The sequence below is a fragment of the Sapajus apella genome, unplaced genomic scaffold, assembly GCF_009761245.1.
Source record: "Sapajus apella isolate SASKATOON/1434 unplaced genomic scaffold, GSC_monkey_1.0 scaffold10, whole genome shotgun sequence".
Lineage (NCBI taxonomy): Eukaryota > Metazoa > Chordata > Mammalia > Primates > Cebidae > Sapajus > Sapajus apella.
The window spans coordinates 21761520-21788579 of NW_022436950.1; the positions used below are offsets into that span (position 1 = coordinate 21761520).

General features: G+C 52.8%; 1 protein-coding gene across 18 annotated transcripts in view; it reads left to right on the forward strand.

The window, feature by feature from the left end:
- TNS1 (tensin 1) overlaps nt 1-24145 on the forward strand; it is a 204574-nt gene extending 180429 nt beyond the window's left edge. For all 18 annotated transcript variants that reach the window (XM_032278268.1, XM_032278266.1, XM_032278265.1 and 15 more), the window contains 11 exons: nt 2254-2452; nt 5764-6833; nt 9518-9604; nt 10670-10801; nt 11162-11254; nt 12009-12086; nt 14152-14223; nt 14479-14647; nt 14787-14855; nt 15314-15346; nt 19356-24145. In XM_032278268.1, the coding sequence (XP_032134159.1) occupies nt 2254-2452; nt 5764-6833; nt 9518-9604; nt 10670-10801; nt 11162-11254; nt 12009-12086; nt 14152-14223; nt 14479-14647; nt 14787-14855; nt 15314-15346; nt 19356-19500 (2147 nt within the window). In that variant the 3' untranslated portion in view covers nt 19501-24145. The remainder of the gene's footprint in view (nt 1-2253; nt 2453-5763; nt 6834-9517; nt 9605-10669; nt 10802-11161; nt 11255-12008; nt 12087-14151; nt 14224-14478; nt 14648-14786; nt 14856-15313; nt 15347-19355) is intronic.
- Nucleotides 24146-27060: the final 2915 nt, after the last annotated feature.

Genomic DNA, 27060 nt, shown 5'->3' on the forward strand with positions numbered 1-27060 from the left:
TGGCTTTTCTCTGGCTGATGGGCTGGAGTGCTGCATAGAGCCAGCTCTGGGTGTCCTGTGAGCCTATGGGCTCTGTCTGGGCCACTCAGAGCCAGCTTGTGAGTCCGGAGACTCTGGTGCTAGTGTTCACTGCCACTAAGCATCCATGTGTCCTGGGCACACGGCTCCACCTCTCTGGGCTGAGGAGACAGGTTAGATCAGGGGTCAGCACACTGTGGCAGCTGGTCAGATCCCGCCCACTGACTATTTTGGTAAAGAAAGTTTGATTGCAACCCAGCCACGCCCATTCACTGTCCTATTGTCTATGTAAGCTTTCACACCACCACAGCAGAGGTGTGTAGTTGCAACAGTAGCAGCCTGACCCACCAGCTTAAGATATTTACTATTGAGTCTTTACAAAAACGTGTGCTGGCCCTGGTCAGGGGATCTCCACATTGTCTTCTGGTTCCAGCAGAAGACAATGGATGGATCATACTTGGGTGGTGCAGAATCCATGCCTCTGGTGTGAATTTGGCCTGGGCTTTCTGTGAGGTGGGTGGGCGGCCTGGGCTGGTTGAGGAAGGCTTTCGAGGAGGCCTTGCTGGTACTGCCTGCATGGATTCCAGCTTTGGGTGCCTAGGTTGCTGGTTCTACATCACCCTGTGCCCGGTACCTGGAATAGACCGCCTGTTCCCGGCTCTTTGCAGACAAACTGCCTCAGCCTTGTTCACTGTCATTGCTGTCGGGTGGAGGGAGCTCTGTGTGGGGACAAAAGATAGGCGGGCAGGCTATGGCTAGAGCTGTTTGCAGACCCCGTTACAGCCTCCGGGACCTGCTCTGTAAAGGGTCCTGTGCTGAGCGAGCGACCATCCTCTTCCGGTGTCCAGAGAGGCCTCTGGCCTGGGTGTAGGATGTCAGACCTCAGGGCCATCCCAGGAGCCACTCCCTGGAGGCTGTGCCCCTATGCAGCAAGTGCTGGAAACACCCTGCTAGCACCCTGGTTTTCCCTGGGCTTAAGGGAGGAAGTTTGCATGTCAGCCAGCTGGACCCTGGGCCTGTCACCCACGAGGGACCTGGAGGAGGGGGCATTTCTCCAGCTCTGAGCATCACAGTCTTGGCCAGCAGGGGCTGCAGGGGCCCGGCCTCCTGAGGGCTGCACAGACTCCGGTTCTTCAGTTTCTCATGCTGATTTCAGTGGATTCCTTAGTCGTGGGCAGTATGGCTCTGTACTCAGGCCAGGTTCCTCCTGGGTAAGAAAGGGACAGGGCTGGGTTTGGAGGTGGTGGGAATGACATCCCTCCCCGATCGTGGCCTGGGTACCTTGGTAAACAAGAGCATTCTGCTGGTTCTTCCTGTTTCAAGTGGAGTGTGTTTAGAGGCTGGCCTCAGAGGCCGTGGAGGAGTCGGGCAGGTGCTGGACCAGGAGGTGAGTGGGGCTGTCTGTGACCTTGTCCTTTCCCTTGCTGGGCCTCAGCATCTTCATCTGTAAAATGGTCTTTTCTAGCACTTGTCCCCCACCCCCTCCTCTTAGGCTGTTTGGAACACCAGGTAGGGCCGTGTATATTGAGATCCTCTGTAAACTGCTGGGTGCTACAGGAATGCCAGAGGTGGGCGATGGAATGCTGAGTTCCGCCTGGGAATGGGATTCCCTGACGCCAGTCTCTGGAGGAATGCTGAGTGTGTCAGGCAGAGAGGGGTGGGTGTGTCTTGGCATCAAAGGGGCTGGTGAGTCCACAGCAGCCCTGCAGGGCATGACTCACAAGTGCAGGCCTGCTGCTAGGTGGCCAAGGCTGTTTCTGGATTCTGGGCATGGGATGGAGCTCACATGAACTCTGGCGCTGTCCTGGGATACAGGCAAGGTGGGGATGGACCTCGGGGCCTGCTGTAGGGCCCCAGACTCTAGTGGCACCAGGAGAACCTAGAAGGGCCTGAATGCTGAGTAACAAGATCATCAAAGAAAGAGAGCAGCCAAAGGGGGTTGCCAGCTATGGACAGACTCCTAGTCCTTGGAGGGAAGAGTCCCTGATGGCCATGTTCTGAGGTGGGGCCTGGGGTCCATTTCAGAGTCCTCTCTTCTGAGCAAGGCCCTGGTGAAAGATAGCTGCAGGGCAGGTGGGTCAGGGCAGGCAGGAGCCCTTGGTCTCTTTTGGGGGATATTCCTGTGTTCCCAGGCTGGGGTCCGGGAGGCTGGGTTTCATCCAAGGCTGGTTGGGTGGGACCTGCACCGCACCCCTGTGGATCTGTGCTCAGTCTCTGTCCCCTTGTCCCTTCCAGAGCCCCGGAGCTATGTCGAATCTGTGGCGCGGACAGCCGTTGCTGGGCCCCGAGCTCAGGACTCTGAGCCTAAGAGCTTTAGCACCCCAGCCGCCCAGGCCTATGGCCATGAGACACCCCTGAGGAATGGGACCCTGGGTGGCTCCTTTGTCTCCCCCAGCCCCCTCTCCACCAGCAGCCCCATCCTCAGTGCTGACAGGTAAGCTGGGAAGGGACAGCGGGTGGGGGATGAGAATCCAGGCCTGGGACTAGGATGCTGTGGGTGAGGCCTCCTGGATCTGTTACCTGTGGCGTGGACAGGCAGAAATCACACCCAGATGGTGGCATCTTGCAAACCACTTCATCAAGGTGCATTGAGGGCACATGTCCTGAGTGCTGAATCCTGTGGGGAGCCCAAGGCAGTTACCTGTAATTCCCAGGCGGCATTCAATTCCGCCCATCCAAAACTGTACCGGAAGGAGTGAGGGGTACCACAGTTAATGTGGCAAAGTCCTTCCCCCAGTTGAAAATCTACCAACAGTAAATGACCTATGCAGTGGGCTCATCCTAGGTAACAGGCTCTTTGCTAAGTGCTTTATACAGTTATTTAATCCTTGCAGCAATCATAGGAGGTGAGCACTGTTATTGCTCCCACTTTTCAGAAGAGGAAATGGAGGCATAAAGGTGCAGTAGCTTGCTCGAGGTACCACAGCTGAGCAGTGGCAGAAATCGGATTCAGGAGGAAGCATGTGGTCCCAGAGCCCATGTCTGTATCCTTCACCCCAGACCTGTGTCAAGGTGCCATCCTGCACAGGATGAGAGTCAGATGGGCCCGAAGCCCACACATGAGTGAAGGGCTTGGAGCTCAGAACAAGGGGCCATTCTTTCTGGCTAGGGGCGCAGGGAGGATTTCTGAGGGCTGGAGGCATTTGTGGAGGGTCCAGAGGAGCTAGCAGGATGTTGAAAGATGAAGAAGGAGAGAGAGGGCATTCCAGAAAGACAGCTCAGCAGGGACAGAGGACTGGGCTGTGGCTGTGTTGGGAGTGTGGGGCTGAGGGCTTGCGGCCTGCTATTAGGAAGCTGCAATGGATGGACGGCTGGCATCCATATGTCTGAGTGCATCATACAGAGATGAAAGCCCAGAAGTGGGCAGAGTGGGTGGACAGTCCCTGCTTCCCTGCTCACAGGCTCAGTGGAGGGGTGCAGCAAGCAGCTGCTGGACTGGGGTAGTGGGGGTGAAGGTGGGGGGGACACAGAGATGGGATGACAGCATAGGAAGGGAGCCAGGCAAAGGAGGAAGACCCAGCTAGCCTACGTAGCCCTGAGGAGGGGAGACTGCCTGACCATCTCTTCCGTGCCGTGCCCACTGCTCTCCCTAGTCTGGGATGACATAGGGCCTGCAAATTCCCCTGGCATTTCCCCAGGCCTGGTGGGGCCAGGTTGCGGCACAGCCTATATTGGCTCAGTGCTAAGCCTCCCCTGCAAGTCGGGGTACCATGGGAGGACTGGGGGAGCAGATGAGCAGAGGCAGCTGTCTTGTGGATTCTAAGCCAAGCAGGCCCCCTCCCCAGCCTGTCAGCAGGGCAGTAGGCTGCATTGCTAGGAGGCCTGACTCTGGCAGAGGGTTGCATTTCCCATGTTAAAGGAAAGGGGATGTTCCTAAGTTGCCCCAGCCACCCATTGTTGATGCTCAGTGAGCTCTGGCATTAGGAAGTTGTTCACTGTTTCTCACTCAAATCCCTCCTGCTGAGGCGTTGGCCCCTTCCAGGAAGCTGGCCTTTCTCCTCCGAGATCAACCTTCCAGAACTCCATTTTACTGTCTCCTTCTCCCTCCTTTCTCAGCCTGGCTCTGGCTCCCACTCTTCAGAATCCAGTTTATTCTGGATTATGCCAGGTGGTGGCCCTCCGCTCTGGCTCCTTCTGGGATGCAAGGTAGACTTTGTCCTAGCCTGGCCTCTGACCTTCTCCTTGCCCTTGGCTCTTGCCTGACCCAAGAGCATACCCCCAAACAAAAGCTCATGTCACCAAGTGAACCTGAGCTTATCCAACCTGGCCCAGCGGGGGCCGGCCTGCCACAACGTCCTTCCAGCCCGCAGCTCCAGGTTTTGGCCCATTGGCTAAGTAAGGACCCCTCCTCATGGGGGCTCCTGGTGCACAGCCTGACTGCTACCTCCCTACAGCTACTGGTTTATGCAAGGTCCCTGTCAACCTTTGTTTCTCTTGCTATAGATGGATAGAAGTTTGGATCTAGAAGGAGTCAGGGTCACCTAATCCAACCCCCTCATGTTCCACATGGAAAAACTTTTAACAAGCAAAATCTGGATTTTCCAACTCACTGGCCATCCATCACATTGTACTGCTGTGCTCTCATAGGACACTCCATGTGGACCCGGACTTATTTTACAAGGGAAGCTTTGATTGTGGCAATTACCCCAGGGATGGTCCTCTGAACTGAATTTTTTCAGAGTCAGAATTGGGAGTGACCTCTGAGCTCATTTCATCTAATTTCCCAATGCAGGAAATTCCCTCTACAACATTCAGGCCCATAGGTCTGTCAGCCTCTGCTTAAACGCTCCTAATGACAGGAGCCTCATTACCATGCAAGGCAGCTTCCTCCATTGCTGGCCACATCCACAGTGGCTGGAGAACAGACCTTACAATGAACTGAAATCCCCTGATGTGAAGATTCCTTGTCTTTGCTTTTGTGGAGACACCCAGGAGTGAAAGCCCGATTCTAGCACCCTCAGTCAATGTTCAAGGATGATATCATCACACTTGAGGAAACTGAGTCAAGGCAGGGCTACCCCCGGGAGCAACAGGAGCCAGGAAACTCCAGTGGGAGTTTCTGGTTTTTGGTTTTTCTTTTTTGAGACAGAGTCTCGCTCTGTTGCCCAGGCTGAAGTACAGTGGTGCGATCTCAGCTCACTGTAATCTCTGCCTCCCGGGATCAAGCAATTCTCCTGCCTCAGCCTCCCAAGTAGCTGGGATTACAGGTGTGTGCCACCATGCCCGGCTAATTTTTGTATTTTTAGCAGAGACAGGATTTCACCATGTTGGTCAGGCTGGTTTTGAACTCCTGACCTCAGGTGATCCTCCTGCCTTGGCCTCCCAAAGATTACAGGCATGAGCCACCGTGCCCGGCCTCCAGTGGGAATTTCTGTGATGCTGGAGGCTACCACATGACAGCCACCTCCAGTTTCCACAGGAGAGGTCTCTTCACTTTGATGTGGCTCAGGAATGAGCATGGTGCAGTAGGGAAGCGGTAGTAGGCTTTGGAATCAGACACAGATAAGTTGAAACCCTGGTCTTTGATAGGCAGTGTGGTCCGAAGCCTGCTGCTTAACCTCCCTGAGCCTCAGTTTCTTCTGATGTTTCTGTAAGGTAACGTATAGAGCCCTGACGTCCCGCCATACTGCCGGTGGAGCCATTCTCCCTGTTGTTTGTGGTTGGAGGGAGGGCTGAGAGCCTGCTGTAAATCCACCCTTCATTCAGTACTGTCCACTGGCATCTCAACCTGCCATCTCTCTACAGTACTTCCGTGGGGAGTTTCCCATCAGGAGAGGGCAGCGACCAGGGTCCCTGGACACCCACCCAGCCTTTATTGGAGTCTGGCCTCCGCTCCAGCAGCCTGGGACAGCCCAGTCCGTCCGCCCAGAGAAACTACCAGAGATCTTCTCCCCTCCCGACCGTGGGCAGCAGCTACAGCAGCCCCGACTACTCACTGCAGCAATTCAGCTCCTCTCCGGAAAGCCAGGCCCCAGCTCAGTTCAGCGTGGCTGGTGTCCACACAGTGCCTGGGAGCCCTCAGGCACGCCACAGAACAGTGGGCACCAACACTCCCCCCAGTCCTGGCTTTGGCCGCCGGGCCATCAACCCCAGCATGGCTGCCCCCAGCAGTCCCAGTTTGAGCCATCGCCAGGTGATGGGTCCACCAGGCACTGGCTTCCAAGGTAGCACGGTCTCCAGCCCCCAGAGCAGTGCCGCGACCACCCCGGGGAGCCCCAGCCTGGGTCGGCACCCAGCTGGAGCCCACCAGGTTTCTGGCCTCCACAACAATGTGGCCACCACCCCAGGGAGTCCCAGCCTGGGCCGACACCCTGGGGCTCACCAAGGCAATCTGGCCTCTGGTCTCCATGGCAATGCGATAGCCAGCCCTGGAAGCCCCAGCCTGGGCCGGCACCTGGGAGGGTCTGGATCTGTGGTTCCCGGCAGCCCCTGCTTGGACCGGCATGTGGCCTATGGTGGCTACTCCATCCCTGAGGACCGCAGACCCACACTGTCCCGGCAGAGCAGTGCTTCTGGCTACCAGGCTCCTTCCACACCCTCCTTCCCCGTCTCCCCTGCCTACTACCCTGGCCTGAGCAGCCCCACCACCTCCCCCTCGCCGGACTCAGCAGCCTTCCGGCAAGGGAGCCCAACGCCAGCCTTGCCAGAGAAGCGAAGGATGTCGGTGGGAGACCGGGCGGGCAGCCTCCCTAACTATGCCACCATCAACGGGAAGGTGTCTTCGCCTGTCGCCAGCGGCATGTCCAGTCCCAGCGGGGGCAGCACTGTCTCCTTCTCCCACACTCTGCCTGACTTCTCCAAGTACTCCATGCCAGGTGGGCCTCTCCTCCTTCCATTTCCACCCTCCCGCTGATGAAGTAAGTACAAGGGTGAAGATATCTACCCCAGTCTCTGTTCTGACATTTCCTTGGCAGATGACCTGGGGTGAATCACTGACTTCTGGGACTTAGTTTCTTTATCTGTGTAAGGAGTTGGAGGTGTCCTCACAGTAAGTGTGCTGTGGTCGTGGATGCTGAGATGAGGATGCACATACAGATGAGGATGATAAAAATAATAATGATGAATAGCATTACTGCTATGATTATCATCACCCTCATAGCCATTACCACTTGTTGAGCACATACTGTGTGCCAGGCTCTGAGCTAAGTAGTATCTCATTTAAGCTTCTTGGCCACTTGGTCAAGTAAGTATTAATATTATTAACCCCAGTTTACAAACTGAGGCTTAGAGGCTCTGTCACTTGTCTAGTATCATTCAGTCAAGAAATGGCAGAGCCAGGTTTCCAATCCAGGCCACGCCACCCCAAAACAAATGCTCTCCAAGCATCACTGGAGTTGTCTTTATCATGTGTCCATATCTTGGGGCTCATTGTTATTTAGCATGACCTTGAAAACCTGCCTTCCAAACCTGGAACCCCATACCTTTGTCAGCCCCACGGTGCCACATCGCTCCTAATAGACCCAGCTCTACTGAAGCTCATGCAGGTTCGTGCAGTGAATTCTTTGCCCATCGCCAGAACTTGCCACCTTTGCCTCCACTTAGAGGGCTCATTGTCTAAACACAAAGGCCAAGCTCAAATTTGACTGTGTGTGCAGTGGCCCTGGGGCCTTGACATTTGAGGTAGATTTAGAATGTTTTGGGCCCCAGCTGTCCAGATTCTCCCTGTATCACTCTCAGGCCCTGCCCTGAGCCTGCCAAGCCAGGACACCTAGGATGACCCTGCACCCCCTGTTTCCTGCCGCCCACCAGGGACATCTGGTTCCCAGCCCCTCTCCTTGAAGGATGCAAAACTTCTAGTAGCTGGGACGCTTCCTGTTTCCCACCATCTTCCCTGCTTAAAATAGCCTTTGGAGTCAACACAGGAAGGCACGTGGGACTGCAGCCGCCTCTGACAGCTCATTAAACAGGCCACTGCAGCAGTGGGGCCCGGGGCTTCGGACAGAGAACAGCAGCCTGCAGCAGTTGCACGGCCCAGCTGCCTAACCCAGGGACCTTCTTCAGCACACAGCTGCCGGGAAAGAGAGCTGACCTCTCCCCTCACGCTCGCTCAGAGACAGATCCCAGAAGCATAAGGGAGTGTCAATCATAGGTTGAAATTGACTAAGCACTGGAGACACAACCTGTGTCTCCGGATCTGCTCTCTTACTTGATAGAATCTTTAGTGCCGGCTTCTGTCTCTGAAGGCAGGAGAGGAAAAATGTGGAATCCTCATCTTTTCCTATTTCTTCCCCCACAATTTATTTTGTTTTCTTTGATGCCAAAAGCTGAAGGAAGAGGTTGAGAGTGAGGGCCGCACTTCCTGATGCTTAGACAGGAAGATACGGTTTAGCTGGTGCTAAACTGGTTGCTGGGGCCACTTCCCAAGGTCACCATCTATGTGACTTGGGAAAGTCACTTCTCATCTCTGAATTTCTCCTTATTTGTAAAATTAGGCAGTTGGATTCTGTCCTGTCTCAGCTCCCTCCAGAATCTAATGTTCTATGACCAGCTCCCAAGGTCTGCAAAGAGTCTGGGCATGGGTGTGTGTGGGGGTGCTGCCTGCCTGAGGGGTGGGGTGCCTGACATGCATAGATGGCTTCTAGATTCTAGGCCCGCCACCAGCTGTTTGATCAAAAGGGAAGTGATTGTTTGACCTGTGTGATGCAGAACACAGGCTTTCCCTGTGGGAAGTGAGGAGGGGCCTGGGGAAAAGGGGGCAGAAATGGCTCTTTCTGTCCTCATCTTCATGGTGCGTATGCTGAAGTTGAGAAACTGAGCCTATGGAGAAAGGTTCTAGAAGGAAGTGTTTTAGCCCATGGGAGAGAAACTGTGGGAAGGGTTTAGTCAGTCTTCTAGGGAAAGTGGGACACAGGGTAGAGGAAGGTTTTGGTAGGCTCTGTGAGAATGCAGTGCCAGCCCCTCCCCTAGGAGGCAGCTCAGCTACCCAGATGGCCGGCAGGGGGTGGGGATGGATGAGGAGGTCAAAGGTTCCTTCCACTGTGCTCTCATGGTGTTCGAGGACAGCAGCTTTTGATGTCAGTTTCCTGGGGCTGCCATAACAAAGGACCGTGAGCTTCGTGGCTTAAAAATGACAGAAATGTGTTCTCTCACAGTTCTGGAGGCTAGCAGTCCACAATCAAGGTGTTGGCGAGGTCGGCTCCTTCCTGAGGCTCTGGGGAGAATCTTTCCCAGGCCTTTCTCCCAGTTTCTTGTGTCTCCTGGCATCGTTGGTGTCCCTTGGCTTATAGACACGTCACCCCAGTCTCTGCCTGCTCCTTCCATGGTGCTCTCCCCCACGTGTCTCTCTGTCTCCTCTCCTTGTAAGGACACCAGGCATGCAGGCATCCTGGATTAAGGCCCACCCTAATCCTGCATGATCTCATCTTAATTTGTCTACATCTGTAAAGACCCTAATTCTAAATAAGGTCAAATTCACAGGCATTAGGGGTCAGGACTTTGATGTATATTTTGGGCGAACACAATGTAGCCGGTAACACTTTGTATTCTTCTCCTGCTTTAGACAACAGCCCGGAGACACGGGCTAAAGTGAAGTTTGTCCAGGACACTTCTAAGTATTGGTACAAACCTGAGATCTCCAGGGAGCAGGGTGAGTACGGGGCTCTGTGTCCATCAGAGGTCGTAGCTGGCTGAGGCCTGCTGTGTCTTCCTGGGGCTAGGAACAGAGGCAAATTCACTCCTCTTTGTAGTAGGGGGTCATCACAGAGGGGGCTGGGGTTGAAGTTGGACAAAAGGAAGCACTTCCCCCAGTGAAGTGTGGGACCGCAGAAGCAGTGGATGTAGACATCTCTTGGGAGGATTCTTAAGGTCTGCCAAGATAATATGAAACCTTTGCTCTCTGTCTGCCTGATGTGGGAGGTTTTAGCATTTTAGAGAGAGAGAATAAAGTTAGGAATGTGAGAATGATTCTCAGGGGAAGCGTGTGTGGGTGTGGGACAGGGTCAGCAGTGACAGCCCCTGGGTCAAATCTGGATGCTGCCTGCTTTTGTAAATGAAGCTTTGTTGGGACACATCCACACCTGCTGGCTTTCATCCTGTCTGTGCTGCCGTCCTGCTGCAGTGGCAGAGTGGAGTGGCTGCAGCAGAGGATGCGTGTCCTGCAAAGCCTGAAATATTTACTCTCTGCCCATTTACAGAGTGTGCTTGCCAGCCGGGTGTTGTGGCGCACACCTGTAATCCCTGCACTTCGGAAGGCCAAGGCAGGGGGATCACTTGGGGCCAGGAGTTCACGACCAGCCAGGGCAACATAGTGAGATCCTGAATCTACAAAAAAACAAAAAGAAAATAACTATTCAGGCCTAATGGTGCATGCCGAACACTGGCCTGTGGTCCCAGCTACTCAAGAAGCTGAGGTGGGAGGATTACTTGAGCCCGGGAGGTCGAAGCTGCAGTGAGCCATGATTGTGCTATTGCATGCCAGCTTGAGTGACAGAGCAAGGCCCGGTCTCACAAAAACAAACCAAAAAACCCAACAGAATGAGTTTGCCAACCTGAGTACAGGAAGACCCTTAAGAATAGCTAAGTTCTAACTTTAAAGAATGTTATCTCACCTAAGAAAGAATGAGGGTTGATAGGCCCAATGCAACTTAAGTAAAACTAATGCCACCAACCAATGTCTTGCTTCCTCCTCTCTCCTCGTCCCTTCCCCATGCAGCCATAGCGCTCCTCAAGGACCAGGAGCCAGGGGCCTTCATCATCCGCGACAGTCACTCCTTCCGAGGCGCCTATGGGCTGGCCATGAAGGTGTCTTCGCCGCCTCCAACCATCATGCAGCAGAATAAAAAAGGTAACCTCATCTCCCAGAATGGGGCCCAGGACCAGGTGACCTTTATAGTCACTAAAAGGGACCCAGGATGTTGCGCAGGACCCTAAATCCCATCAGACTCTTCAGAAGAGCGAGTCTTGGGCTTGGCGATGGTTGGGCCAGAGATGGGAAAGCAGGGCATTTGGGCACCTGCCGTGTGCTTCCCGGGGGGCGGGAGAGCAGCAGTGGGCTCTGCAGTCCGTGGGCTCCAGCCAGGTTCTCTCTTAGGGCCATTTCTCGCATCCTGGCCCCACACGCTGCAGAGGTTTCAGAGCAGTCTCGGGAGGTGGTGGGAGGAAGCCATGGAAGGGACCGAGCCTCATTTCTTTCTCTTTGTCCCAGGAGACATGACCCATGAGCTGGTCAGGCATTTTCTGATAGAGACCGGCCCCAGAGGAGTCAAGCTCAAGGGCTGCCCCAACGAGCCAAATTTCGGTGAGCTGTCCCCCTGCCCCCGTCTCTACAGTCTGTCCTGAGTCTTGGCCCTGTCCTGGGTTCCTCCAGGGGTCTGACCCCAAGCTCTTTCTCACAGGCTCTGCCAGTTACCCTTGTCATAAATTCAGCAGAGAAAAAGAATGGGGGCTTCTCTCCCTCTGCAGTGTGGCTCCAAACTCTGCCAAACTGTTCTGTATTTGTCCTACCCAGCTGGGACTCCCGCTTTCATTGTAACTGGAGTATCAATGCGAACATCCGCTGCCTTAGTTGACTACCTACCATGTGAATGTCACTGCCTGGGCACCTTATATCACATCTGGCCCCACAGCCTTCATGTTTGGTCGGGGTTATCCTCCCTATTTTACACATGAGGAAATGAGGGTCATCAAAGTTACACTTACCTGAGAACCGCAGGTGAGAAGTGACTGAGCTGGGATTGGATCTCACAATTCTCTGCTCCTTCTGCCCGTTCTCAGAGGAGCCCCAGGAACTGGGGCGGGTTAGGAGCGATGTTAGGAGGAACTTTCTGGAAAGGAAACTTGTTAGATAACTTTATGACTGCTGGAGTGAGCCTTGGGAATCTTCTCTGTTGGATCTTGTGAAACAAGAGGGCGTGACTTTTCAGCTTTGTTGGTGGTTGAAGTAGAGGTAACAAAGAAGTGAAAGATTATATGTATGGGGTAAGGGTGGAGGTGGGGGTTTTCCCTCTGGCTTCCAGTATGCTGCCCCTGACATGCCACCTCCCTCCCCACAGGATCTCTGTCTGCCCTGGTCTACCAGCACTCCATCATCCCATTGGCCCTGCCTTGCAAGCTGGTCATTCCAAACCGAGGTAGGAACGTGAGACTCCTGGCTCGCCACCTACAGCCTTGAGCTGGCCCCCATCATGCCTTGATGCTGCCAGCCACTCCGGACATGAGCCAGGGCTGGAGGACACATGTCATTTTGCCAATCTGGAAAAACTCAAAACTACTCTCCTTTTTTTCATATTAAAAAAGAAAAAAATTATGAAAAAGCCTAACTCCAGGGACACACATAAATGGACATGCCAGATTGTCCAGGAAAATCCTCTGGAGGCTTTAAGAAATTCATACAGAATCCTCAGACCACGTGTCATCTCAGGGATGACAGGAGGAAGGAGAAGTAGGGGACAGGAGACGTGTCCTGGAGGATGAAATGGGCATCCGGGGAAGAGAGCGGGGAGGCAGGCTGAGGTGTTGGGGATTGGGCTGGATGGAAAGGAGAGAGCAGCCTCAGGAAAGGGAAGACAGCACCTAGATGTCACTGGAGTTTCTAATCTGTGTGCTTGGAGGGTGTTCCCTGACCGAGGGGACGCTGAGCTGTTAGGGACAAGCAAGTCCTCTTCTGATTGTGGGAAGTTGGAATGGACTCCAAGAGCATGAGGACATGCAGGGGGAGAATTTGAGTGAGATGGTAGGGCTGGGGAAGGGGTGTTTCACTTCTCTCATGGAGGTGCACCAGCCCTGGAGTATGGCAGGTGGGCCCCTAGACCTCCTCCCAGCATAGGCCTCTACTGCCAGCCCTCAGCGACACGGAGCCCACTGGAGGGCCATTATGCCTTACCTCCAGTGCAAGGCCTCAGAACTGGGAGCTGGGCTGCCTTCTCCCCACTCTCTCTGTTCAACAATGGGAACTTCAGAAGCGCCCCTAGGATGTGACCCTGGGATTTTTCCTAGTCCTTCTTGGAGCTCCTGCGGTATGCCCACACATTACACCTCCAGTATTTTTTGACATTTTCTATTTATCCAATTCAGTTCACTGAATTATTAATGATAACTGACCAACATTATTAGCTTATAAGTTCAAATACAACTTAAATAGCACTATTAACCAATGACATAATTCAGACATGAATTGAATTATAGTCCTATGGAATTTACCATAGTAGTTCAGCAATTGAAAAACAGTTTAATATTTAGATTGTTTAAACTTGTAGTTATCAAAGTATGGACCTAGATCAGCAGCATGGGCATCTCCTGGGAACTTGTTAAACATGCAAATATTGGCTGGGCATGGTGGCTTGCGCCTATAATTTCAGAACTTTGGGAGACTGAGGTGGAAGGACTGCTTCAGAGGAGTCTTGAAGTGACTGCTCATTGAAATGAGGAGTTCAAGACCAGCCTGGACAACATCAGACATCCCCGTTTCTACGAAACGTTTAAAAATGACTCTTCTTTTAAAAAAATGGTGGCTCATGCCTGTAGCCCCAGCTACTCTGGAGACTAATGTGGGAGAATCTGCTAGAGCCTGGGAGTTTGAGGCTGCAGTGAGCTGTGATCACGCCACTGTGCTCCAGCCTGGGTGACAGAGCAGGATCCTGTCTCAAAAAAAAAAAAAATTATGTACCATGTACAATGTGATGTTTTGATAAACGCACACATTGTGGGTTAAATCAAGCTAATATGTCCATCATTCAATTCTTATTAATATTGAAATTAGAGTTATGCTGGATCAATGGTTTAATGAATTAAGGGAATTAGGGCATTTATTGACCTACACAAAGAGATATCAATGCAAAACAATAACAGCAATACCTGTTACCAATTGAAGGCTTGCTTTATGTTAAGTACTGGCTAAGCTGTACACAGAATCTCTCAAAAACCCAGTGACATGTGTACCATGATCATCGTCTTTGTTTTATAGATACTTAGTACGTGCTGGGGTGAGGGTTTGAGCCCAGTGATGCTGGACTCCACAGCTCTCAACCAGTGTACTGGCTGCTTAGAGCAATGGTCAAATGTTCACACTGAGCCTAACTCAGGGCTGACTGCCAGGGCCTTGTATGAAAAGCAGCGTCCCTTGCACCAATAGTTGCAGAGCTCACTTTCAGCCCGGCCAAACTTGTGCTTCTAATTCCAACTGAATTTTTGTCTCAGACCCCACAGATGAATCGAAAGATAGCTCTGGCCCTGCCAGCTCAACTGCAGACCTGCTGAAGCAAGGGGCAGGTGAGTGGTCCCCTGAAACTGGACCCATGCCCAGGCCTTCATTTCTGCCTTCCTGCCCTGACCCCTCCTGCAGGTACAGGCTGGAGGTCTCTCCAGGCCCAAATATCTCTGGGAAGATCATATTTCTATGTGCAGATACCTTGGATCAAGGCTAGCCTGAAATTTATCTGCCACCTTCTCCCTGAAGAATGGATGTGGGTTAATGTCTTCACCCACCCCATCTCCTGTGACTCCCCTTGGGTTGGTTTCTTCTAGCCTGCAATGTGCTCTTCGTCAACTCTGTGGACATGGAGTCTCTTACTGGGCCACAGGCCATTTCCAAAGCCACGTCTGAGACATTGGCTGCAGACCCCACGCCAGCTGCCACCATCGTTCACTTCAAAGTCTCTGCCCAGGGAATCACTCTGACTGACAACCAGAGAAAGTAAGACTCCTCTGCCTGCTGCTGTTGTATGGACCTGTAACAGCCACAGATGGTGGGAAGGTGGCCTGACCTGCTGGTGGAAGAAGGGGAAAAGCAGCCCCTTCAGCACTCATTCTCTTATCTTGTGTCTGTGCTGCAGGCTCTTCTTCAGACGCCACTACCCCCTCAACACTGTCACCTTCTGTGACCTGGATCCACAGGAAAGAAAGTAAGTCTCTTGCACACAGCTTCCCTCCCACACAGCTAACACTGAAGACTGTGTGTGTGCACGCATGTTCATGTGCGTGTGTGTGTGTGTGTGTGCGCGCGTGTACATTCTCCATTCAGCTGGAAGGTCTACCCATGTGTGAGTAACTGTGCTGGGCATCCTTTGAGTCTTTCCCACTATAGATATGGAGACCCTCCCAGGCACTCAGTGCCCACTGTCACCCCCTCTGCTATGCCCTGACCCTGAATCTGCCTCTCCTCTCCACCATGGGGAGAGCACGTGGAGGCAGGCTGCGGTGTTCTCCCCACCTTGAATACATCTCTGTGTGATGCTGGGCAGCTCCTGTCCTCTGGGAGTGGGGGCTGCCCTGACTTCCTGCAGAGGGTCTGGGCGTGGGTGGGGCTGGGCACTAGGGAGAAAGTGCAATGATTTACCCTGAGCCCACTTTCTCTCCACAGGTGGACAAAAACAGAGGGCGGCGCCCCTGCTAAGTAAGTGTGACTTCTTACCCCCACCCAGCAGGCTGGCCTTTGTATTTCACAGTGAGGGAAGCATGGGGCAGATTTAGAATCCAGAGCTGTGGGTAGGGAAAGGGCAGCAAAAACCTTTGTGCCAAGGTTACTCAGCTCTCAAGTGAAGCTTGACCAGGCATCCAGGCCTTTTGCCTTGTCCTGCCATGAGGCCAGAGGTCCAACCTCTGGTCCAGCCACCTTCATTCACCCAGGATCAGAAGCAGCAGGGATGCCAGGCAGTGGACAGAAAACAGAGTCTTATTAGAAGCAATGGAAGTGGGGCAGGGGTTGTTTACATGATCTTTTCTGCCCACATTCTAGCTGCCTTTGTTCCTGTTCTTGCTTTTTTGGTGGGCTCTTCTGTGAGTCTTGTGGCTAAGCGAGACGGCTTTATCAGAGTGTGGGAGCCCAGGAGGTCTGAATTCTAGGGATGGCCCTGGGACCTTTGGGTGGATTCCTCCATCCAGTGGACATGTTCTAAGGGCCTCCAAGGAACTCAGCTCCTGCCTGGGTCTCTGACCCTGCCCTCAGGTGGCCCATTGGCACAGCAGATAAGACAAGTGTCTAAACAGCACTAAGATGTTTCTGTGATTTTTGAACTGTGTTTCAAGGATCCTGCCATCCTTGGATTCCACCTGTGTTCAGAGGGAGGGAAAACTTGGCTGCTCCTTGCAGTTCTCTATAAGTAAGAACTAGGGTTTTCTCACAATTACAAAAGCAAAACAAAATACAGGCATAACTTGGGCTCTGAAGCTAACATGAGACTGTCACTATGGCATATCATCCATGTTTCACTTTGTCAGGCTTGTTTCAACAGCCCTATTATCCTCACTGATTGACTTTATAATAGATAAACGTCACGCTTTTGGATTGATACATTTATAGCTGTAAATACTGCTTTCACCTTGATATATGCAGACTTCATAAAGGTTGCTTTAGAAAAACAAAATGTTCACCATTAAAAAATGACAGTTTCAGGGGAGGGGAGAGGAGGCAAGAGAGTTCAGCTCACATCTGGGGTGCTCATGCAGGAGAACACATCAGCATCTAGAGAGTGGGAAAGAGCAAATGTTTAAGGACGAGTCTTCAATTTGGACAGGCCAAAATGAGAATGGAAGTAGGAGAGGGTATTTCAGGGTAGGGGCCTCATGGCTACCAGACTGCAGGCTCCCCAAGGGCAGGGCCATGTCTGGCACATTGTGAGGCTGGTAAATATTTGTTGAATGAAGAAATGAGAGAATGGAGGCCGGAAGAACAGAGGCAAGAGGAGGCGGGTGCGGATGCCTCGGTCTGAATGAATGGAGTGACTAGTCTCTTGCATGGTCAGTGATAGTGGCTTAGGAAAGGCCATGTGGGATGGTGGGGCTCAGCCTTGTCCAGGCTTCATAGGGTCATCAGTGCTTCGAGTCTCTGCGTCCCCTGTGTCTCTGCTGGCTTTGGCGGCAGGTGGGAACTTTGTGTCTGAAGGTGCTTGTGCTCACTCAGCACAGGGTCCTGCGAGGGGAGAGGGTCAGAAACAGAAGAGAGTTGGGCCCCCAAGCTGGAAATCCCTCTTTTCCTCCTTTAGGAGCTGGTTTTGAGCTGAGCCTCCTGCTGAAGAGGCTTTGATGGGTGGGGCAGAGGCCACAGGGATAGACTGAGGCAGGGCAGTGGGCTGACAGGGAATCATGACAGGGACGAGGTGAGGCCAGCCAGGGGCCTCAGGTGCAGCATTCAAGGAGATGTCAGATCCTGGGATCTTGCAACTGCTTCCTCCCTGCCCTTGGGGCTGAGGCTTCTTGCCTGGATCTCCTCCTCAAGGCAGATGGCAGGACTGGGCTATCATGGGACCCTTAGAGCCACAGCTGAAAGAAGTGTTGGAGGGGCAGGCTTGGTGTTCCAGTCAGGCGCAATTGCCAGGTCTCCATCCTGGGGGACACCCGCAGCCAGGCCTGGCATGCTTCTTCCCCCTGCTGGGATCACCCTACCCCTTCTCAGGGTCCAAGCCAGCCAGGAAAGGGCGGTGCTGGGGCTGCCCTGTGGGCCCCGCTCCCCCACTACCTGGGCATTACTCCAACCTTTAGCACTATTGCTCTCGGCCCCTGAAACAAGACTAGGGGAGCAGAGCTGTAGGGAATGCAGGATTGTTTGTGTGTGTATGTTGTGTCAGTGTGCATGTTGTATGTGTGTGGTGTGTATATGTTGTATATATGTGTGATCTGTATATGTATGTATGCATGGCTTGTGTGTGTGGTACGTGTGTGCGGTGGTATGTTTGTGGTGTGTGTGTGGTGGTGTGTGGTGTGTGCAGTGGTGTGTGGTGCGTATGTGTCTGGTGTGTGCATGCGGTGGTGTGTGTGATGGTGTATGTGTGTGGTGGTGTATAGTGTTGTGGTATGTGTTTGATGGTGTGTATGTATGTGGTGGTGTGTATGGTGGTGTGTGGTGGTATGTGGTGTGTATGTGTGTGGTGGTGTGTGGATGGTGTGTGTGTGGTGGTGTGAGTGATGGTGTGTGTGTGTGTGGTATATGTGTGGTGTGTGTGTGGTGTTATGTGTGGTGTGTAAAGTGGTGTGCGGTGTGTATGTATGTGGTGGTGTGTGTGGTGGTATGTGTGTGAGTGTGGTGTTATGTGTGTGTGGTGTTATGTGTGGTGTGTGCAGTGGTGTGTGGTGTGTATGTATGTGGTGGTGTGTGTGTTGTGGTGTGTGTGGTGGTACGTGTGTGTGGCGGTCTGTGTGGTGTGTGTGTATGGTGGTAGTTTGTGGCGTGTGTGGTATTATGTATGGCGTGTGTGGTGGTGTGTGGTGTGTATGTGGTTGTGTGTGTGGTGGTGTGTGTGATGGTGTATGTGTGTGGTGGTGTGTATGTGGTATGTATGTATGGTAGTATGTGTGATAGTGTGTGTGTGGTGGTGTGTATGTGGTATGTATGTATGGTAGTATGTGTGATAGTGTGTGTGGTGGTGTGTGGTGGTGTGTATGTGATGTGTATGTGTGGTAGTATGTGTGTGATAGTGTGTGTGTGTGGTGGCATGTGTGTGGTGTGTATGTGTATGGTAGTGTTTGTGTATGTGTGTGGTGGTATGTGTGTGCTGTTGTGAATGTGTGTGGTGTGTATGTATGTGGTGGCGTGTGTGACGGTGTGTATGTGTGTGGTGGTGTGGAGGTGTGTGGTAGTGGTGTGTGTGGTGGTGTGTACACACAGGCACACACAGCAACCAGTAGAATCCCCCTGTGCTAACTTTAGCTGCGTGGTCCCGCGATAGGGAGAGGGGTTTCCATCAGAATCTCCAGCTGTCCTGATTTCCCCATCTCGCTCTAAATAGCAACATGCGGGCTGGGAGGGGACCTGAGCTCACATTCTGTTCTCTGCCCTCATATTTTTAACTCTGTTTTGCAAAGAGAGAATGCTGGGTCACTCCAGTCCTGTGGGTGGAGGTGGGGGACGGGTGTGGGGTCCACCTTCCCTTTTTATTCTCTGGCTTCCAAGGGTCTTGAGCCCAGGAAGAATCAGTGTGTGTGTGGAGGGGTGTGAGCTACTTGTCCTTTCTCTCCCTGACCTTGTGGTGTCTGAGGAGGCTGAGCCCTGTGCAGGCAGACTGCACTTTCCTGATTGGCATATGTGTTGTGTGTAAGAACAGTCAGTAGGGGTGGAGCTGGGATGGGCGGGGACAGGCCCGTCTAGGAATGTTCCCATTTTATTTTGGTCTCCTCCCCACCCTCACTATCCAGCCTTGTCAATCCCCTACAGCTCCCCTCGCACCTCTCCAAGGGGAATTTCTGCCCACTCTTAAGCAAGGCGGGACACTGTCTCCAGGCCTTGGCCTTGTGGTCAGGGGAGTGCAGAGGATTCTCTTCTGTGCCTCTGGAAGTCCCTGATGCTGAGGTCTGCTGGAGGGATGGGGGAGAGAGTTTGGTCTGAGACCAGCTTGCTCACCTGGGCTGCTGTCCACCTCCTGGGGTTCTGCTTGCCCTCCCCTCACGCTGTTGCCCTCTCCCACCTGCAGGCTCTTCGGTTTCGTGGCCCGGAAGCAGGGCAGCACCACGGACAACGCTTGCCACCTCTTTGCTGAGCTCGACCCCAACCAGCCCGCCTCTGCCATCGTCAACTTCGTCTCCAAGGTCATGCTGAACGCTGGCCAAAAAAGATGAACCCTGCCCCTTGCCCACGGCCAGTGCCGTGGGAAAGGGGCACGTGGGGAGGGGACCCATGAATCCTGACCACTCTTGAACCCAGAAAGAGGACTTTGGGCCAATTTCGGAGGAGAGAAGAAAGTGCAACGTGGGGAGAGGGAAGTGAATTGCAAAGGGGAGGGGGAAGAGAGAGAAAGAGAGAAAGGAAAAGATGGAGGAGAAGAACTTGGATTCCCCTGGGTGGATGGAAACTGCAAAAACCCAAAGCCTCCAAAACTAACCAGATCCGCCTAACACCCCCTCCCTCCCCTGAGAAGATGGATGTCCTCAAAAGAGAAAGAACAAACCTCCTTGGGGAGCCACATTTTTAGGGGAATGGAAAAGCTCTGTCACCCTAACCCAGTGCTTTCCAAGGGGAGATCAGGCTTGGGGGAATCTTTTTCTGGCCACCTGTAGGGTAGGTTGTGACACCAAACAGAGCCACTGTGGGACATCAAGTGGCAGAACTTATTCTCTTGAAAGTATCTCAGACCCAAGGCACCTCAGGTCTCTTTGCCGTGCCTCCGCTGTATTGCCGTGTGGGTGTATGTGTGTCCCCACCCACATCCTTAAACGTTGATGTAGATCTGCCTCTATCCACTAGAATTATAAACAGCCCGGCTTGTCCATGTCCCGTGTGTTTGTGAACACACGTGTATACTGTCCAAAGATTAGGGCTGGCAGTGGCAGGGCAGCAGCGGAGGGACAGAAACCCTCCTCTGAATGAGCCACCAAGCTATGGGAGACAGGGGCTCTCTCCTGGTGCCTGCACCCGCACTCTAGTGACCCTGGGTGCCGCCATCCCCTTCTCCTCTACAAAGACCCCAGCAGGAGTGGGAGGGTCTGCAATGTCAACACCCTGTCCTGCCTTGGCCGGAAGGCTGGAGCTTTGGTTTGAGGATATAGAGATATGTGTGTCCATGGGAAGAGATCTGTCAGGACAGGTGGCTGTTGAGCTTGGGGTGTCTTCCCTGAGGTGTGTGACTCAGCAGCAAGGAAGGCACGCTGCTCCTCCTGGGGCTCTGGACTCTGCGTGAGCGCCCACCTCTCAGCCCTGTTCTTGGGTTTCATGTCCCAGGACCAGCCTTATCTCAGACCTGCTTACCTGCATGATGCCTTTCTGGAGGCTGGGGATTGAGCCTTCTTGTTCTGTTCTGCCCAGCCCTGTTCTATTCTGCAGGGTCCCTGTGTTGGAATTCATCCTGGGGAACCTGCTTCCTGCTCAGTGAGGCTCAGGGCAGAAACCTGTAGTCCTTATCCTTACCCTGTAAGAGCTTCAGGGTCTGGCTTTTGCAGGCACTCTCTGACATCAGCAGAGCTCCTGGGGCTGCTACCTGTACACCACATGGCCTAACTACAATGCCAAAGCCTTGCTGTCCTGTCCCCCTTTCTGCCTTGGTTTCCCCAGCTGAGCCACGCTGCCCATGCAGCAGAGGGCAGAAGGCTTGCATTTGGGCCAAAGGGCCTGAGGTCCACTGGACAGTTGGGAAAACACCTGACCACCATTTAAGGACTCTAAGCCAGAATGGAAAATTCACTGGGACTCCATTCTTAAGCCTATGGGGGTCCCCTAGAGAGAGGCATTGTACTGATATATAAATATTATATAATATATACATGAGACATACTGACAGAATCTGTAAGCTAATAAAATGTAACAAAAGGTTAAAAAAAGAATAGGTAAATTGACAAGAAGTATTTATTGTTTTTCCATATTGCTTTATTACCTTCCCTGGGCATAAACCAATTCCCATCCTTTTTATATGTATAAGTAAAGCCTGAAGTGTAGGGGCCTTTGTTCTGGGAGCAGCCAGGGTCTCCTTGCCCCGGCCTTGGCCTTCCCTAGACTGTGTGGGGCTCAGTGTTCCGGGGGAGGGGGTGCACTTGTTCCACCCTTTGGCCTCCTTACTTTTCAGCAAGCCAGGGGCCCAGCAGTCAGCTCCCAGGACGTGTGGGGAGCTGCGCTGTCTTGCAGGCCTGAGCGAGTATGTGAGCATGTGAGGACCTGGGTGCGTATGGCACACACGGGTGTGTGTGCGCCTTTTGTATTTTTTCTCCTCCAAGGAGCTGTGTCAGTGTGGACGTTCTGTTTCAGGGAGTTGGAAAGGAGAGCGTCTGCAGAAGGCGGGAGCAGGGGCAGAGGCCGCACCGGCCACCCCCTGCTTCCCAGAGTGAAACCTTGTGCCTGGTGACCAAGGTCCCTCCAAAGTGCTCTTCTTTCTGAGATATTCAAGCCAAATATCTGGGTTCCCCCTCTCCCGATTCCTTAGCAAACCCCAATTACCTTCCAAGATAGGAGATATTTCCCATCCCCTTCCTTTGTAAATATCTCATCTCCCACGGGACAGCCTGGCAGCCTCTTCCCGGCCCGGATGTTCTGTCCTCACTCGAGCCTGGGCGGTGGATCAGACCCTTCAAGCAGCCTGGCTGGGGCCCAGGACTGAGTCGGGGGTCAGCTTTCACTGTCACTTTCCCCTTCCTCACCACCCACTGCAGCCCACCTCACATGCGTGGCCAGCTCCTCCACTCCAGCCTGAGCTGTGTGTGCCCCTGGGGGAGGACCTGTTGATGCTGGAAAGCTGGAAACTCCCTCCCAGCATCCCTGTGGGAGTCAGTTTCCAAGAGTGTAGCCTTTCAAGGTGAATGATGGGGAAGGGTTCCCCAGTCCCCACAGTGGCCCCACCTCTGGGCCCTGCACCAAAACCCTCCTGTGTCACAGGGGCTGTGCACCCATGCACACACCTACGCACACATACCACTCCGCACTGCAGTATATTCTTGCCAAAGATTTCCTTTAAAAGAAAGCACTTTCACTAATTATTATTTTGTGTTTATCCTCTTCTGTCTTCTCCCTCCCTCAGTCGATTTTACTGTTGTTTATTGTTGAATCTGTTTGTCAGCCAGGAGAGCGCTGTCTGGTCTGGAACATGGGCTGGGATGGGAAAGGGTCTGGGAGAAGATGGGCAAGGAAGAGCCAGGAGTCACGGCTATCACAGTGAAACAGACCCAGGCAGGCTCAGGCCTGTGCTGCCACTAACTCTCCAGCTGGGTGTCTGAGGGAAGAGGGCAGAGGAGGGTCGTGTCCCATTCAGCTGGGGGAGGGGTCCAGTGAGTTCCATGTGGCTCTTTCCCAGGGGGAGCAAGAGGGAAGGATTGGACGAGCAAATAATGGAGAGGGGACCTGAGAAGGAAACCCAGGAGGAAAGGAGCTGTTTGATCAGCCTGCTGTCACAGCATCCTGGCTCTCTTATTTGGCCATGTGTTTGAGGGACACATACATCATGTCCTAAGTCTGGGAAAGGCCTTTGACCCATCTCATCTGAGCCTCTCCTCCAGTAGCTCTGAAAGCTGTGGATGCTGATGGCCAGGATTCCTTCTCCCCTGGTTTTTGAGGATCCCTGGGTGTTCCGAGACTGGCCAGGAGTGGGTTGGTGGGGCCAGTGGCCGCGTGACAACAGGAGGGGGTAGCCCTCCTGGACAAGTGTGATCCCCCTAGAAGGGGCTCTCAGGAGGTTGGTGAGCAGGGGATTCTGCCTTGTTCTGATGAGCCTGTGCAGAGGCTCTAGGGGGTCACAGAAGGGTGGCGAGTGTGAACAGATCCAGTCTCACTCCCACTTTTGTCCACCACCCCTGCCTTCTGGATATTCTCCCCCTAGTTTTTCCAGCTTTAGGACTTGGGGAGATCATGTGAGTCAAGGGAGACACCCACTTCCACCTCCACATTCAGGGTCCTCCTAGAGGTTGGAGGGCAGAGTCCCAGAGCAGCCCTTTACCCCAGGTCCAGGCCCTGGAATCCTGAGGCTCGTGTTTCCTTGGCCAATGGTAACACAGGACGTGTGTGTGGATGTGCAGGTGTGGTTTTGTGTGTGTGCATGTGTTTTGCTCATCTCTTTAGGGAACTTGGGGGTGGGGGTTGGAGGTGCTGGGCAATGGAACTTCAAGTTCAATGTCACCCAGCAGTGAGGGGAGTCAGGGGCAGGGCCTGTAGGGCCACCCATCAGTGGAGTCTCAGTGATGGCTCAGATGAGGAGCAGGCCACCCAGAGGGACAGGGTGGGGGCTTCGGGCAGATCTGTCCCTCTTGGCTCCTCTGTCCCCAAATGTCCAAAATGTTGGAGGATCTCTGTTTATATCCCATGCCCGGGCTCTTGCCAGCAGAGGAGTTACTGTAAAGGGATGTCCCAAGCTTATTCTCCAATCAGTGTTAAGCCGTTCCAAACTCTCCTGTGTCTGTGTTTGTGTGTGTGTGTGTGTGTGAGAGAGCACATCAGTGTGTGCAGGCCGTGCTTCCCAATGTCTCTCTTCCCTTCAGACCCATCATTCAGAACAAATGTCAGAAATTCCTTCCCACCACCCTCCCTGCCTCCCCGGCCCTCTGCGGGAGAAACAAGATCGCCCAGCGTCCTCCCCAACCCTGGCTGTGTATTTATATAGATGGAAATATACTTTATATTTTGTATCATCGTGCCTATAGCCGCCACCACCGTGTATAAATCCTGGTGTATGCTCCTTGTCCTGGACATGAATGTATTGTACACTGACGCGCCCCCACTCCTGTACAGCTGCTTTGTTTTTTTGCGATGCATTGTATGGCTTTATAAATGATAAAGTTAAAGAAAAATCTGTGCTGTTATCTATCTGTGTTGTTTGAACAGGGGTCTGCCATGTCTCTGGTGAGCAAAAAGGGGCCTCTTCTGATAACCAGGTGGGCTTCAGCGATGCCTCTGGTGGACAGCTCAAATCCTCCCAGCGGCTTCCCCACTATCTGCACTGTGGTTCTGGTTTCATGTGTTTATTCATTCGGACTCTTTTAGCTGGAAGAGAAACTCAACTCAAACTTGTATAAGAAAGAAGTGTATTGGCCCAAGTGGCTGAGAAGTCCAGGCAGAGCTGGATTTAAGGGCTTAAACGGTAGAATCAGGAATTGGTCTCCATCACTCAGTTCTGAGTTGGCTTGACTCTCAGGTAAGCTCTCTCCGAGTGGCAGTGCCCCCAGATGCTCTGGGCTTCCGTCCCACCAGCTCGGTAGCCCCAGGAGAAGAGGGCTCTTTTCTCCCAATGTTCTCAGCAAGAAACTGGGACACGCACACATTGGCTCTGATCTGGATCCTGCTGCTCGTGTGATTACCTCAAAACCAATCACTCTATCCGGATCTGGGTCACGCGACTGCCTCTGGGGCCTTCTGAAACTACAGGGACCGAGAATGGGGAAGTGGTTGGTCCCAGAAGGGGTGAGTTCTGCCAGAGAGAGGGGGACACGGGTTGTCAGGCAGCATCTACCAGAGCTGGTGCCCATCAAGTGGCAAATGTGTGGTTTACTTGCGCACCGGGCCTGGGGCTTCTGGGTGAATTCTTTGGAATTCAGAAAGTTTGGGTGTAGGTCCTACTGCGGCATGCCTGGCACAGCACAGGGTCTCTGGGAGATCCAAAACACTCAATGACATGGCGCCAGCTCTCCGCTGAGCTCACTATGTGGCTGGAGCGAGGCTGGGGTCAGCTTCTTTGAACAGGTTTATGGCAAGCCCTCACAGTCCTCGTTGTGTAGGGCAGTCTTCTCAAACTTGTGGGTCTCGGGATTCCTTTACATTCTTAGAATTATTCAGGATCCCAAGGGACTTTTGTTTAGAAGAGTTATATCTTTTGATCTTTATCATAGTATAAATTATAACTGAGAACATTAAAAATACTTATTAATTCACTTCCACAGCAATAAATTCATCACGTTAATATAAATAGCATTTTTGTGAAAAATAGTATTTTCTAAAACAAAATCGCTGGGTGAGAAGGGTGATTTTGCTTTGCTTATTGTTAGTATTGTTTGAGACAGGGTCTTGCTCTGTTGCCCAGGCTAGAGTGCGGTGGCACAATCATAGCTCACTGTGGCCTCAACCTCCTGGGCTCAAGTGATCCTCCCACCTCAGCCCCTGAGAAGCTGGGACCACAGCTGTGTGCCACTGCACCTGGCCAACTTGAAAAGTTTTTTTTTGTACAAAAGAGGTTTCACTATGCTGCCCAGGCTGGGCTCAAACCCCTGGGCTCAAGCAATCCTCTCTCCTTGGCCTCCCAAAGTGCTGGGATAACCAGTGTGAGCCACCATGTGCTTTGCATTTTTTAAAGGCCGATTCATGCCTGGCTTACCAGGAGACAGCTGGATTCTCCTATGAGCTTCTGCATACTGTTGCGATACCCCCCATCCTGGGCCTCTGGAACACACTATACTTGTGGGAAATGAGCAAAAGAGTCAAATAATGGCTTGACAGCATTATGAAAATGGTTTTGACCTCAGCACCCATGGAAGGGTCTCAGGGACCCCTGGGGTCCCGGGATCATACTCTGAAACCTGTTGCTATGAGGGATACACAACACAGGAAACTCAGCCCCCGTCTATGGGGGAGGCTGAACACTTGTACTCCTGCTGTCTGTTAGGTATTGTCACGCCGAGTCATCCCAACAAGCCCATGAGGCACTGTTATACACAGGGACAAATAAGGAAACCGAGGTTTTGAGAGGTCACACAGTTTCTAGCTGACAGAGCTGGTACTTGACCTCACTCCCACTGGTGAAGGCTGGCCTTCAGCCAACACCGGCTAAGTGCCGGAGCCTGTGCTAAGCGGTCAGGTGTCCTTTCTCATGCACATGCACCTGAGACGTAAGGGCTATCCTTGTCCTCATTTCACAGATGAAGAAATGAGTTCAAAGAGGTTAAGATACCTGAAAATCACAGAGCTGGGGTAAGTGGCCCAGCCAGGCTACGAACCCAGGTGAGCTGACTTCTCAGCCAGGCTCTTCCTAGCTCTTGCCTCCTGTTCAGGACTGGCTTTCAAAGGGAGAGACAGATGAGCCATGGGCAAGCGGGAAACCAAACTGATGTCACTGGTCAGATAGAGGGTCACGGGCTAGGCTGCAGGCTGACTTCCCAGGGAGTGGACCAGGATCCTGGGTGTGTGATGGGGAAGGTCAGGAAGTCATCCCCTGACACTGCCCAGCTGTGGAGGGATGTAGGTACCTCTGGGTGGGCCTGGTACAGGGGAGGAGTGTGATGAGAGAGACAAGCTAGGGCCTGTGAGCTGAGCTGATGCAGTGGCCTTTGAGGGGTCTCAGTAATGAGGTGGCTTTGCTCCTGGTTCCCCAAGGAGGAGGAAGTAGATGGGGCTGCAGTGGAGGGCTCTGGGTGAGGAAGGGCAGCTCTCCCAACACACCTTATCATACGGAAGACCCAAAAGACCTTTACATTTCCTTCCTTCCTCCCTCCCTCCCTTCTTTCTCTCTCTCTCTTTCTTTTTCTCTTTGTCTCCTTCCTTCCTGCCTTCTTCCCTCCCTCCCTTCTTTCTTTCTTTCTCTCTCCTTCCTTCCTTCTTCCCGCCCTCCTTTCTTTCTTTCCCTTCCTTCCTTCCTTCCTTTCCTTCTTTCTTTCTTTCTCTCTCTCTCTTTCTTTCTTCTTTCTTTCTTTCTTTCTTTCTTTCTTTCTTTCCTTCTTTCTTTCCCTTTCTTTCTTTCCTTCCTTCCTTCCTTCTTTCTTTCTTTCTTTCTTTCTTTCTTT